Source organism: Orycteropus afer, unplaced genomic scaffold (assembly GCF_000298275.1).
Source record: "Orycteropus afer afer isolate SDZICR_OR568_19922 unplaced genomic scaffold, OryAfe1.0 scaffold00119, whole genome shotgun sequence".
Taxonomy (NCBI): Eukaryota; Metazoa; Chordata; class Mammalia; order Tubulidentata; family Orycteropodidae; genus Orycteropus; species Orycteropus afer.
In genome coordinates this window covers 8,980,652-8,992,993 of record NW_006921706.1, presented here as the reverse complement: position 1 = coordinate 8,992,993, position 12,342 = coordinate 8,980,652, and the positions used below count along the sequence as shown (strand labels likewise).

General features: G+C 39.6%; 1 protein-coding gene across 1 annotated transcript in view; it reads left to right on the top strand.

Moving 5' to 3' along the window:
- Positions 1-5,179: 5,179 nt before the first annotated feature.
- TAC1 (tachykinin precursor 1) overlaps positions 5,180-12,342 on the top strand; it is an 8,905-nt gene continuing 1,742 nt past the window's right edge. Inside the window, exons 1-5 of the mRNA XM_007944084.2 lie at positions 5,180-5,302; positions 6,589-6,685; positions 7,158-7,202; positions 7,668-7,691; positions 9,149-9,202. Coding sequence (XP_007942275.1) covers positions 5,180-5,302; positions 6,589-6,685; positions 7,158-7,202; positions 7,668-7,691; positions 9,149-9,202 — 343 coding nt within the window. The remainder of the gene's footprint in view (positions 5,303-6,588; positions 6,686-7,157; positions 7,203-7,667; positions 7,692-9,148; positions 9,203-12,342) is intronic.

Sequence of the window (12,342 nt, the reverse complement as noted above, 5' to 3'; positions counted from 1 at the left end):
ATTCATGTTATCTCATAGATTACATCAGAAAATGAGAACAAAAATTAATCTAAAATGCCCCATTTAACTATAGAATTTTACAAGGTAGAGTGGGATATGAATACATATTTTCTTATATTAAAACAGTAACAGGAGCTCTGGTAGCATAGTGCCTAAGGCACTTGACTGCTAACCAGAAGGCTGGTGGTTCAAACCCACCAGCCACTCCTCGGAAGGAAGGTTGGGCAATCCTACTTCCGTAGTGATACTGCCTCGGAAACCCAAGGAGGGGTCGCTATGAGTCGGGGCCGACTCAACGGCAAATAACAACAACAACAACAACAAAACAGTAACAACAACAGAAGGATAAAACATAGAAAACCTAAAAATAAATGGTTATTAGAAGAAAGAGGGGACAGCTATTGAAATCACAGTTCTTTAAATATATTGTATCTTGAACATTTGAGTTTGGAACTGTAATTCTATATAATTTCAAAATGAAATTAAATTTAAAGAGTAATCCCTAAAACTCAAGAACAAAATGAACAACTAAATATACATCTACTTCCATAGTGATACCACCTCGGAAACCCAAAGAGGAGTAGCTGTCAGTCAGATCCGACTCGACGGCAGTGAGTTTGGTTTTTGGTTTTGGGTATATAAGAGTTGGTAGCATAACTATGCAGACAACTTTGAAAGTAACTTTAAAACACAATAATTGGACTGAACATACATAGTGTGGTATTCTCTACATATAAAAAGAGCTGATAAAAAGATATATAAAGAATTGAAAATAAAACTCTTAATCTGTTTCTAATAATCATACTGTTGTTCATCCTATTGGTATTATGTATCAGGATAAAGCAAATGATTAAACTGATGTCACTGGGAATTGGGATTTTTGGTATGGAAAAGATATAAGATAGATTAAGTTAGGTAAACCAAAAAAACAAACTTACTGCCATTGAGTTGATTTTGACTTATATGACCCCCATTAGGTTTCCAAGGCCATACATCTTTACAGAAGTAGATTGCCTCATCTTCCTCCTGCAAAGGAGCTGGTGGGTTTGAACTGCTGACCTTCTGGTTAGCAGCCAAATGTCTTACCCACTACAGCACCAGAACTCCTTGTGAAGTTAGGTAAAGACTCTATAATATCCCTAATTTGAATAGAAAATGTCACTATAAATTCATGACTTTGGTATTTTCTCTCACTGTCTATCTGTGTCTCACACACACACACACGCACACACACACATTCTCAGTTCTATCCACTGGAAGCAGGAGTCTTGGTGGCACAATGGTTTAGAGCTCAGCTGCTAGCCAAAAGGTTAAAACCCTTTAGAAAATTTTAGAACTTAGAACAATTTTAGAAAATTGTTCATTTTGTTCTTGAGTTTTAGGGATTACTCTTTAAATTTAATTTAATTTTGAAATTAACTTTCAGGATTCCAGAGGAGAAAAGACCTTGTGATCTGCTCCCATAAAGACTATAGCTTAGGAAAGCCTATGGGGCAGTTCTACTTTGTCATCTAGGGTCACTGAGTCAGAATGGACTCGATGGCACAGACAACAAGCCACTGAAACAACGAAGAACTCAGTGACATCGTGTACCCACAATGTCCAGATGTGATCCCTAATTATCATTTCTGCTACAAAGAAGTAGCAGATTCCAAGTCTGAGGCAGGAAATACAACACTTGAATCTTGTCATTGACAAAACACAATAAAGTCATCAAAGCCTATTGAGGGCATATAGAAAGGCTCAGGAGCTAACTTGAAAAGTCAAGAATGAGATAAAGAGTAGCATTTAGAAAAACGTGTTCCGTGGATTGAAATACTTGAACTATGTTTAAATCCATGAGTTCACAATAATACTAAAATTAAAAGGGTCATCTTCAAAGGTACTAATTTACCTAGAGCTCTGGTAGCATAGTGCCAAATAACAACAGTGCCTAAGGCACTTGACTGCTAACCAGAAGTCTGGAGGTTCAAACCCACCAGCCACTTCTCGGAAGGAAGAGGAGGCAATCCACTTCTGTAGTGATATTGCCTCGGAAACCCGAGGAGGGGTCACTGTGAGTCGGATCTGACTCAATGGCACATAACAACAACAACATTTTGAAAAGTGGTGGAGAAAATAATCAAGCATTTATCCCATCTTTCCCATAGCCAAAAATGCCTTGAAGTAACCAAATAGCTGATGAGAAAAACAAGTTTGGCTATATATGGAAAAATGATCCAGCTAATTAAAAAAGGAATAAATAAAGAATGATAAAATCAGAATAGTACTATTTTGCAAGTCCTGAAGAATTAATGAGAGCCCTGGTTATGCAGTGGTTAAATGCTAGGTTGCAAACTAGAAGGTTGTCTGTTAGAACCCACCAGCCACTCCATAAGAGAAAGATGTAGCAATTTCCTTCTGTAAAGATTAATAACCTTGGAAACCCTATGGATCAGTTCTACTCTGTCCTAGAGGGTTTGTGTGAGTCAGAATTGACTCTACAGCACACAACAACAACAATGAATTAATGGATCCAGAGAATGATCATCAATGGCTTCTGACATCCCAAAGGAGACTTTAAGTGCCTCCTGATAGAAGTACACAATACAGACAAAATGGCCTTGTTTTTTTTTTTTTTTTCCCTCCCCTGGAGGGGGAACCCTAAATCTGATCCATTTTCTAAATACAATCATCAATTTACAGTATATAAATGGAGGGAGCAGAGGAACAAGTTTAAAGAAACCATGGAGAAGCAATCAGCGAACTCCAGAATATTGAACACTCTACAGGACAATAACCTAGTTTATCAATACACTGCAAGGGAAAAAGAGGGAGAGAGAGAGGGAAAACTATACATTGTTGCTGTCAGGTGCCACTGAGTTGATTTTCGACTCATAGCTACCCCATGTGGCAGAGTAGAACTGCCCTCATAGAGTTTTCTAGTCTGTAATCTTTACAGGAATAGTTGCCAAGTGTTTTTTCCGCTGAGTCCCTGGGTAGGTTCCAACTGCCAACCTTTCAGTCAGCAGCAAGCATTTCAACATTGTGTTACATGGGGTCACTATGAACCTAAACGGACTGTGTGGCACCTAACATCAGTAACAGGGAATTACTTTAAATTTCTTTTAGATAGGATAGTGGCATAGTATATTTTTAAAAAACAAAGTCTTACCTTTGAGAAAGACATACTGAAATAGTTACAGTTGAAATGATGTGATATCTAAGATTTACTTCAAAATAATCAGAGTTGGGGGGTTGAGGGAGGGGTGGGTCACCATGACTCAGAATCAACCTACTAGTATTAGATGAAACTTATAAATTGTTTCAACTGAATGGTTCTCTCTAATTTTGTACATGTTTACAATTTTCTATAAAATGTTTTAGAAACAAAAAATAAATGCCTCCCATTGTGAGGCTAAGCCTAAAGAAATGGGAAAGATGCATGGGAATTTCAGAGTGCAAGGTTACTTTAGAAAGAACAACAAATATTAGAGGAAAAACATTACTGATTTAATCTAGCTGCAAAAAAAAAAAAAAATCCCTTCATGCACTGTAATAAAAAATCAGAATTAACTGAAATATAATGCTTGCTAAGGGGAGAAAACAACTCCACTGGAGATATAACATCATTTAATTCACGTGGAGGTGAAAGAAATGTGTCTACAAGACAAATCATTGATGCTATTCGTCTATACTTTCAAGCTGTTAATGTCTGCCCCAGTTAGCATCCTCACTGCACTTATTACTTTCGGATAGAGCAGAAATCTATGAAACATCTGCAGAGTCCAGTAAGGGCTCTGCACACTGTCTTGCTGGTTTCCTAGTCTGTCCAGAGAAAGGGTAGAAGAGGAGAGAAAAGGTCTTCTAATCCTTATTCCTGGATGTGGCAAGGAAGGAAATTTAGCCCATTTGGAAAAAAAAGGATATCCTCGAAAGTTCTGCGTTTAAATTCCCCTTTCTTCAAATGTAAAATAAATCTGTTTCCATTGTCTGAAATACCATGGGACTGTAAATCTATTTGTAATGCTGAAAATGCCAGTATTCTAACTGATTTAAGAGAGGGATGTTCGGGTCAAAAAAGAAAACTACTATACCACCAAAACACTTAAGACACTCTGCAGACTGGAATGGAAAATAAAATAAAATACTGCTTTTCTCTCAGTTGAGTTATTCTGTCTTAGACTGATTTCCAATGACAATATCTTAATACCTGAAGTAGTTTGGTCATCCTCAAAAGTATAACTTATCCTGACCTTCTTAAGGGATGAAAAAGTTGCCGGAGTCCGAGGAATGAGTCACTTTGCTCAATTTTGATGAGTAATCTCAGGTGTCATGGAACCCCATTAGGAAGGAGGAGCGGGCAGGGGGCGTCCGATATGCATACGGAGGAAGATAGACTGCTCCGGATTGGATGGCAAGACCTCGATATTCCTAAACCTGCGTCATTTAGAACCCAATTGGGTCCAGATGTTACGGGCACCGACGGGTTACCGTCTCGGAAACTCTAAATCAGACGCAAGCGCAAGGAGTGGAGGCGGCTAATTAAATATTGAACAGAAAGTCGCGTGGGGAGCGTGTCACGTGGGTCGCGAGGCTCGTGGAGCCTGGGATAAATACCGCGAGGCACTGAACAGGCAAAAGAGCGCGCTCGGACCTCCTCCTCCACCGCCGGCAAGTGCAGGGCGCCGGGAGAGGGCTCGGACGCGCCAGAGGAACCCCCGGGCCTGTCCGCCGCGGTAAGTACCCGCAAGGGGCCGCCGCCGTACGCCGGCTTAGCCCGCCACGCTGCGCTCCCAGGTGGCGGGAGACCCGAGACAGCGCTGGGTGAGCGGCTGGGGCGAGGGAGCAGTGCAGAGGCCGGATCTTCCAAGTGCCAGTACTCTGACTACCTTCAGCCTGCAGAGCCTCTAGGCTTCACGGTGTGAGTTGGGGGGATGGACAAGAAGTAAGATCTTGAGAAGAGGGCATCTGAACGCCCTCCAGAGTGATTCTCTTTCTTAAAGGGTACAGGGGAGAAATAGTCCTTATGGCTTTTTTTCTTTGTTCAACTGAACCTGAGTTCGGCCAGGTCTGCTGCCCAACTCTTGGAGAGCCTCTTCCCAGTCGTTCGTATTCATTCTCTCTCTCTCTCTCTCCCCCCACTTGTCTCTCGTTCTCTCCCCCTGTCTCTTCTTCCTTCTCTTTCCAGAAATCCAACATGAAAATCCTCGTGGCCTTGGCAGTCTTTTTTCTCCTCTCCACTCAACTGTTTGCTGAAGAACTTGGAGCCAACGATGATTTGAGTTATTGGTCCGACTGGTCCGACAGCGACCAGATCAAGGTGAGAGACCCAGTCCCTGGACGGCCTGCGCCCTTCGTCCCGGGCTCGGGAGCTGTCACCCTCCTCCTGTAGTTAGTGCTGGTAAGAAAAGCAACAGAAATGCGGCCAGAGGCGGTGCAGGCTCGGGAGGCATGCAAAGCAGCGCCATCCCCAGGGTCCCACACAGGATGTTGCACTGCGGGTTCCAAGTTTCCCCTGCTCCCTAAGGACTGCACCGTCGGGTTTCGAGAACTCCCTGGAGGAAAGATACCGTCCCTAATGAGACCCACGGTCCTCGCAGGGTCAGAGCGGGGTTCTCTCCAGAGTAACGAAGTTTTCGGGGACTGCAGCTCTAACGCGTGTTTGGAGACTCTAGGCAGGGGCAGAGGGCGCGCGGTAGCGCGGGCAGAACAAGACTGAAAAGGGACCAATGCGGGGCGGTTAGAGGGGCAGGCCAAAACACCAAACCCACTGCCACCGAGTCGGTTCCGACGCTTAGGGACCCTGTAGGACAGTAGATCTGCCCCATAGAGTTTCCAAGGCTGTAATCTTCACACAAGCCGACTGCCACGTCTTTCTCCCTCGGAGCGGCTGGTGGGTTTCAACCTCCTACCTTTTATGCTAGCAGCCGAGAATTTGAACCACTGAGCCACCAGTGGGTGTTAAGCTAACTCCTGCCATGGCATTTATTTTACCGACCCAAGGACGTAGCCACAAGTTTCACCTTGAATGTTCTCTGGCTTTCTTGTCATTGGCGAGAGGGACCAAGTCTCTGGAGAAGAGCGATGCAGGACGCTTGTAAAATCTTGTTCCTACCATCCGCTCGTACCCACCAAACCCCTACACACACACACACACACACACACACACACACACACATCTGTGTGAATGCCAGGCGGTGGGGATAAGGGTTCTCCAAAGCTGGCTTTAGTAATGAGGCAAAGCCAGATGGCCGCACAGCAGCTGAGTGAGGGTGCCCTGCTGCGAGGAAATAGCGGAAAGCGAGCAGGGCTCGGGGACACCGCGCCTGCTGCTAACTCACATGGTGACAAGGCAGGGCTTTGGGGATGTGGCCCTGGACACAAGATCGCAAGGAGGGGCGGAGAGAGGGAGTGCCCGGGGATGGACCCTCGCTAAACCCGGGCGTGGGGAGGCCCGCCCTCCTCTCGCCTCCCTGCGGAGCCCGGTCCCCACCGCGGGCAGCGTGGCTCGCCAAAGACTGGAGCGCACCACGAGAACGACTCCGGTTGCCGTGCGCCTCGCTTTGATGACCTACACAGCGCTTTACACGTGCATGTGTCCCCTAGGAGGAGCTGCCCGAGCCCTTTGAGCACCTTCTGCAGAGAATCGCACGGAGACCCAAGCCTCAGCAGTTCTTCGGATTAATGGGCAAACGGGATGCTGGTGAGATGGGCAACCATCCCTCTGTTTGTCTGGGCAACCTGCCCTGCCTGCTCACTCGCTCCCAGTGCTCCCAGTCTCTCTTGCTCTTTGAGAAGAGATTTCCACCCTAGGGAGGAACAAAACTCCCTAGGCGCGACTCTAGCCGGCTCGTCTCTAACACTTGCACAAGCCTTTGGAGGGAGGGAGAGGCCCATTTCTCCAGTATTAGAGCTAAACCCCCAAGAGCAGGGCCCAATCTCAGCTAAGCGTTTGTTGAGTAAAGATCCCAAAGTGACAATGAAGGGGAAGGCACGGGACCTAAAGGGAGTGGCACTTTAAATGCATGTGGAATTTCCAGCTGATGATAGAGAATTCCCTGAGGTTAGATCAGACTTGGCTGACCCGTGTCTAGTGATAGAAATACTGTTTCCTGAAATTTATAGCAACTTCAATGGAACTTGTAAATAGTTAATGTCAATTCATCTCTTGTCAGATTCCTCAGTTGAAAAACAAGTGGCCCTGTTAAAGGCGCTTTATGGTAAACACTCCTATACATCTTTATTTTGCTATTGTGAATGCACTTCTAGGAAAATGAAGGAAATACTGTATAGGCTGAAATACAAGATCTTGACTGTGCCTGGTTAACAAAGAGATGGATTTGCATATATCTCTAAGAATGAAATGGGCAGCTGGCCTTGGAAATGCATTTCCATAAGAAAACAGGGAGGTGTTATGGTCAAGGGGAGCATCACAGTCCTGGGTTTAAATCTGCAGCTCATAGGAAGTACTTAGTAAATATTCCTTCCATTTGTTCAAATATTTCTTTTTAAAATTAGTAATTGGATTGGCGTTTATAATTCTGCTATATTTCTCGGGGTAGTATGTGAAAGGAAAATATCATATATCTTAAAAATCTATTTCATAATTCTCTTTAAGAGATGTAATGTAGCTTCTTGAAAACAAAGCTATATGTGACTGCTGATTTTACTTTTCTTTCTTCTAGGACATGGCCAGATTTCTCATAAAAGTAAGTTCACAATTTTTACATTAATCAAATGCAAATATAATTTAGATTGAATTCCACATTATATACCATCTTTATTTTCTGTCATAATTTAGCACTTACTATAATAATTGGGACAATATAAGAATAGAGGAGACTCATATTGAATTCAGAACAGGATTGTTTAAAGCCTTGTTGTTTAGACATATCTTACTTCCCAAAATGAGGCTTTATATTAAAAAAAAAAAAAAAAAAGTCAGTCCCAACTAAGCTGCTCTTGAATTCTTGACCAATAGAACTGAGGATGTTTATTGTTGCTTTAAGATGCTACAAAAAATCCTTAACACCTATAAATGATTAGCTTTAAATAAAAATTTCAATCCTAGGAGTGAAAATTTACCACATACCTACATATTCTGTTGCAAAAAAAAAAAAAAAGCTTATAGGCATCTTCCGGCTCATTTTAATATTCTGGGTCCTATAATGACATCATTTATTATGATAATCTAGCAGCCAGTTAGATGGAGTGGGTGAATACCTGAGTAGAGAAAGCATACTAGAAGTTTTCCATAATTAATTATGTGGGAAATCTTTATCAACATGCAATGAAACATTTCTTAAGGTGGTAAAGATGGCAGAATTGTGGTCCTTGGAGGTCATGAGATCCTATTTTCCCAGTTAATGGAAGCAGGGTCGGCAGCAAGTCTCACAGATCCGTTGTAATTATGTTGTCCACTCACTCACCCTGTCTTGGACTTTGGTTCAGTGGGTGGCAAACACATTACGATAGCAGCCCTCTCCTTAGTTAATATAGCATAAGAGCAATTCTCATCCAAGTTTAAATAATAACTTATTCCAAACACTTTGTCTTTAAAATACATACATCTTATGCATATTTATATTCTAAGGATTTGACTTTCAAGTAAATCATATTTAGTAAATTCTATACAATGAAAATGTATGTGCTCTATTAATGTTAAAACTAACACACTTTCTAAAAAGAGTATTAAAATAATCTAATAAAATAGAGACATGATCTTTTAGAAGTTTATAGTCAAGTATAGATAATTGACTTAACTAAGATTCAGTTCAGAAATACAACATCATTTAGTAAGGTAAGGAAATAAGCTTGGATATTGTTCTGTCACACAAATATGAAATAGACTCTAAAAATCAAAGCCAGCTAAAGTAGCAAAAAATATTTAAAATTTTATATGAAAGATAAATATGTAATATAAATAAAGAGTACTTGCAAATATTTAGATGTAGAATTGAGGAAAATGCTTTCATAGTGTTATTTCAGAGTCATTTATGAGACTTCAAAGTAAGCTTCCTTCTTCAGTCTCACCAAAGCTTGAAATAGAGATGTATTTATTATATATAGGCATATATTAGAAAGTTTGCTTTTTTCTTGTAGTAGTTATAGCAGTTTCTTTCGTCAAAGACATACATATTAAAATACCCCTAAATGTATTTTCCAGGACATAAAACAGATTCCTTTGTTGGACTAATGGGCAAAAGAGCTTTAAATTCTGGTATGTATAAATCATGATTGAAAATAGAGAGTATCTTAAATCTACTTCTATTACTTTGTTTCTAAGGTATAGCTGTCAAGTATTAAAAAGAAATAATAAATTTTAAATGAGTATTTATGGTAGAAAAAAAATACTGTAATACTTTTATCCAGGAATAGATTTATAGGTGATTAAGGCATTTTATCACCACAATATCTGTCTATCTTTCTCAAACCACCAGTCTTAGTGATGTCTGCCCTGTTTCGTAAGTACCAACCTGAATCTTTGGGCTAGTCTTTGCCTTAGATCTGTTAAGTCACATTTAACCTTACTGAATTAAAAGAGAGAGAGAGAGAGAATATTTTAAAAATGAAACTAATCCTCACTTGTTACCAAAATATTTTGGAAGATTTCCGAGATTTACATCTGGCAGTCTTCCAACAAATAAATAAATAAATATGCATTTATTCAACTCTTTTAGTCTTTGTAGAGTTATAGAAGCTCAAAATCTAAACGTCCTAATGGATGTTTGAGAATATCTCCCATTCCTTTGCCCTCAAATGGGAACTTAAATCATACAAGAGTGTTATAAATGGTTTCTGGTTATAAAACCCTTAGAAAGAAGGGATGTCACAATCCTCCTCATAACCCATTTTAATTTTAAACAATTCTTTCACTTGATATAAAGGCTGATTATTTCCTTTGTTCTCTTTAGTTTCAATCATCTATATAAATGTGTATACATATATCTGAAAACCCACATTTTTTTAACTCAGTCATCATATTGTTTCTAGGATTAGGCAACCTTTATATCTTTTTCATAGATAACACTTGAATTCTCTTCTAAACCCTTGCCACATTCTGCATTGTAAAATTGCTTGTAATTCTTAAATGGTAATTCCCTAAATGTTTTCTCTTGGTCTAGAGAAAGAAGGCAGAAGTAGTCTAATGATAGGAAATAGCACAATTCACTAAAGGATGGTTTGAAGAATGTAATGGAAATATTTAAAAATACATTAAACAGTTGAGGAAAGCCAGATGTCGAATGCCTATCATCTGCCAAATGAACTTAATAATTTAAGAAACATTTTGAGAGCCTAAATTATTTGCTGCACAACCTCTTACTTTTGCTAAAATTGTAAAATAAAAAAAAAAGTCTCAATAACAGAAATGACCAGTGGAAAGAAAGCCTAAATTGATGACGTATTCCTCTTTTAGTTATTTTTCTAATATAACTGCCTTTTAAAATTAAGCCAGTGATATACAGTCATTAGATTGTCATTCTCTGATGTAATGAAAAGTGTTGGTGCTGCCTCAGTCAGTTCTTAGGTAACATTCTGAATTTTGAATATCTTCGGTTTTATTCTCAGATCTTTACCTGCATTCTTTTTATCAAAGATATAACATTTTTATGTTGACTTTTTGTTAAGCACATTTGAGCCCTGTAGCCATTAGCTAAGGTTCCTTAGGAAAGCTATTAATATTTTCTTTATTTTCACCTTCATTGAATGTAGAATTAAAATACTAATCATTTAATTAATTAGAAACTAATCAGCAGCTGTCTTACCCACCTAACATATTTCTGGCTTGCAGAAAATCTATAACTAAAGTACACTAGCTCAATTTTTAATTATCTGGAAAATTAGTGAAAAATGATACATCTTATTATTATATTGCTTCTCCACTTTTTTTTTCTTAGGTAGCACGTTTGTGTTTCTTCAACAGTAATTTGAGGGCTTCTCAAATTTCAATTTTAAAGAAGTTACTAGTGTGCCTAAAAAAAATTTTGGAATTGTTTTACTAATAAATACTGTGTTCCAGCTTTTGGAAATAGGACATATATTTAAACCACACTGATTTTTATTTGTATCAGAAGTAGACATTATCTCTTATATAGCTGCGGTTTTCCTGGTAATCATATTAATCATTAATGATTTTCAGAATTAATTCAAGTTTTAGAACATGTGTGCCTAAGGCATTGGACTGCTAACCAGAAGGCTGGTGGTTCAAACCCACCAGCCACTCCTGGGAAGGAAGATTGGGCAATCTACTTCCATAGAGATACCGCCTCAGAAACCCAACAAGGGGTCACTATGAGTCAGAAACGACTCGACATCAGTGAGTTTTTGGTTTGTGTAATTTAGAACAGATTAAATGCTATTAAATGTATTTAAAACAATAATATAATTATAGCTAGTAATAAATAGAAGCATAGTAATGAATCATAATCAATTTATGATTAAAGCTTTATTCCTTCATTTTAGTTAAGGAAATACAAAAGGAAAAAATGGATAAAAACATAACCCATAGTCAAGCTGGGATTTTTCACATATTCAATTGAGCCATGGTTATCATAAAGTCTGATTCTACGGCTGTCTGATCCTTAACCTTTGGTAGTCACAGACCCCCTTGAACGATCGGATGAAACCTAGAAATCCCCTCCCCGGAGAAATCCTCATCAGCTAATACACATGAAAGTTCACTTACGGTTTCAGAGGGTTCAGACCTAGTATGAACCTCATCTTACAGTTAAAAAGATATTGTGTTCCAGCTAAATCACTAATATGTCTTGGGTTAGTTAATATTAGCATTTACTTCACTTCTCTGAGGAACAGAATCACGTTACCTAAAGCTTGTCAGGGACTGAAGTTGAGCTTGTCATCTTTCTCCCAGTATAAACAAACCATCAGGATGAGAAATGAACCATTTCCTTTCTTTACAACTGTCCAGTTTGGAGCGCAGACTTTTCCACCTCAGAACTGCATAGACAATTGACATGAAACATTTAGCTTATTGTTAATCTCATCTAAGGGAGAGTTGAATGTTAAAATCATCTGCTCATTGCTAAAAGGGGGAAGTCGTAACATTGAAGTCCTCACCTATCTTCTCTCAACAAATTCTTCTCAGTGAGGAAGTTGCTAAGAGGAGCCCCCGTGATGTTTTTCACAGATCTTTCTACTGTTTCTACTTAAACTCAGTGTTTTTATGCAGGCCATAATGAATTTTAAACAGCACAAAAGTAACTATGGGGAGGAAGTAGAAAGAGAGCTGTTGTATTGTGGGAAATTGCAGACAACGTCATGAGACAAAGTGTATGTGAACTGCCGTATGGAAAATGAACTCTCTCTGTAAACTTTCACTCAGATCACAATAAAAGTAAA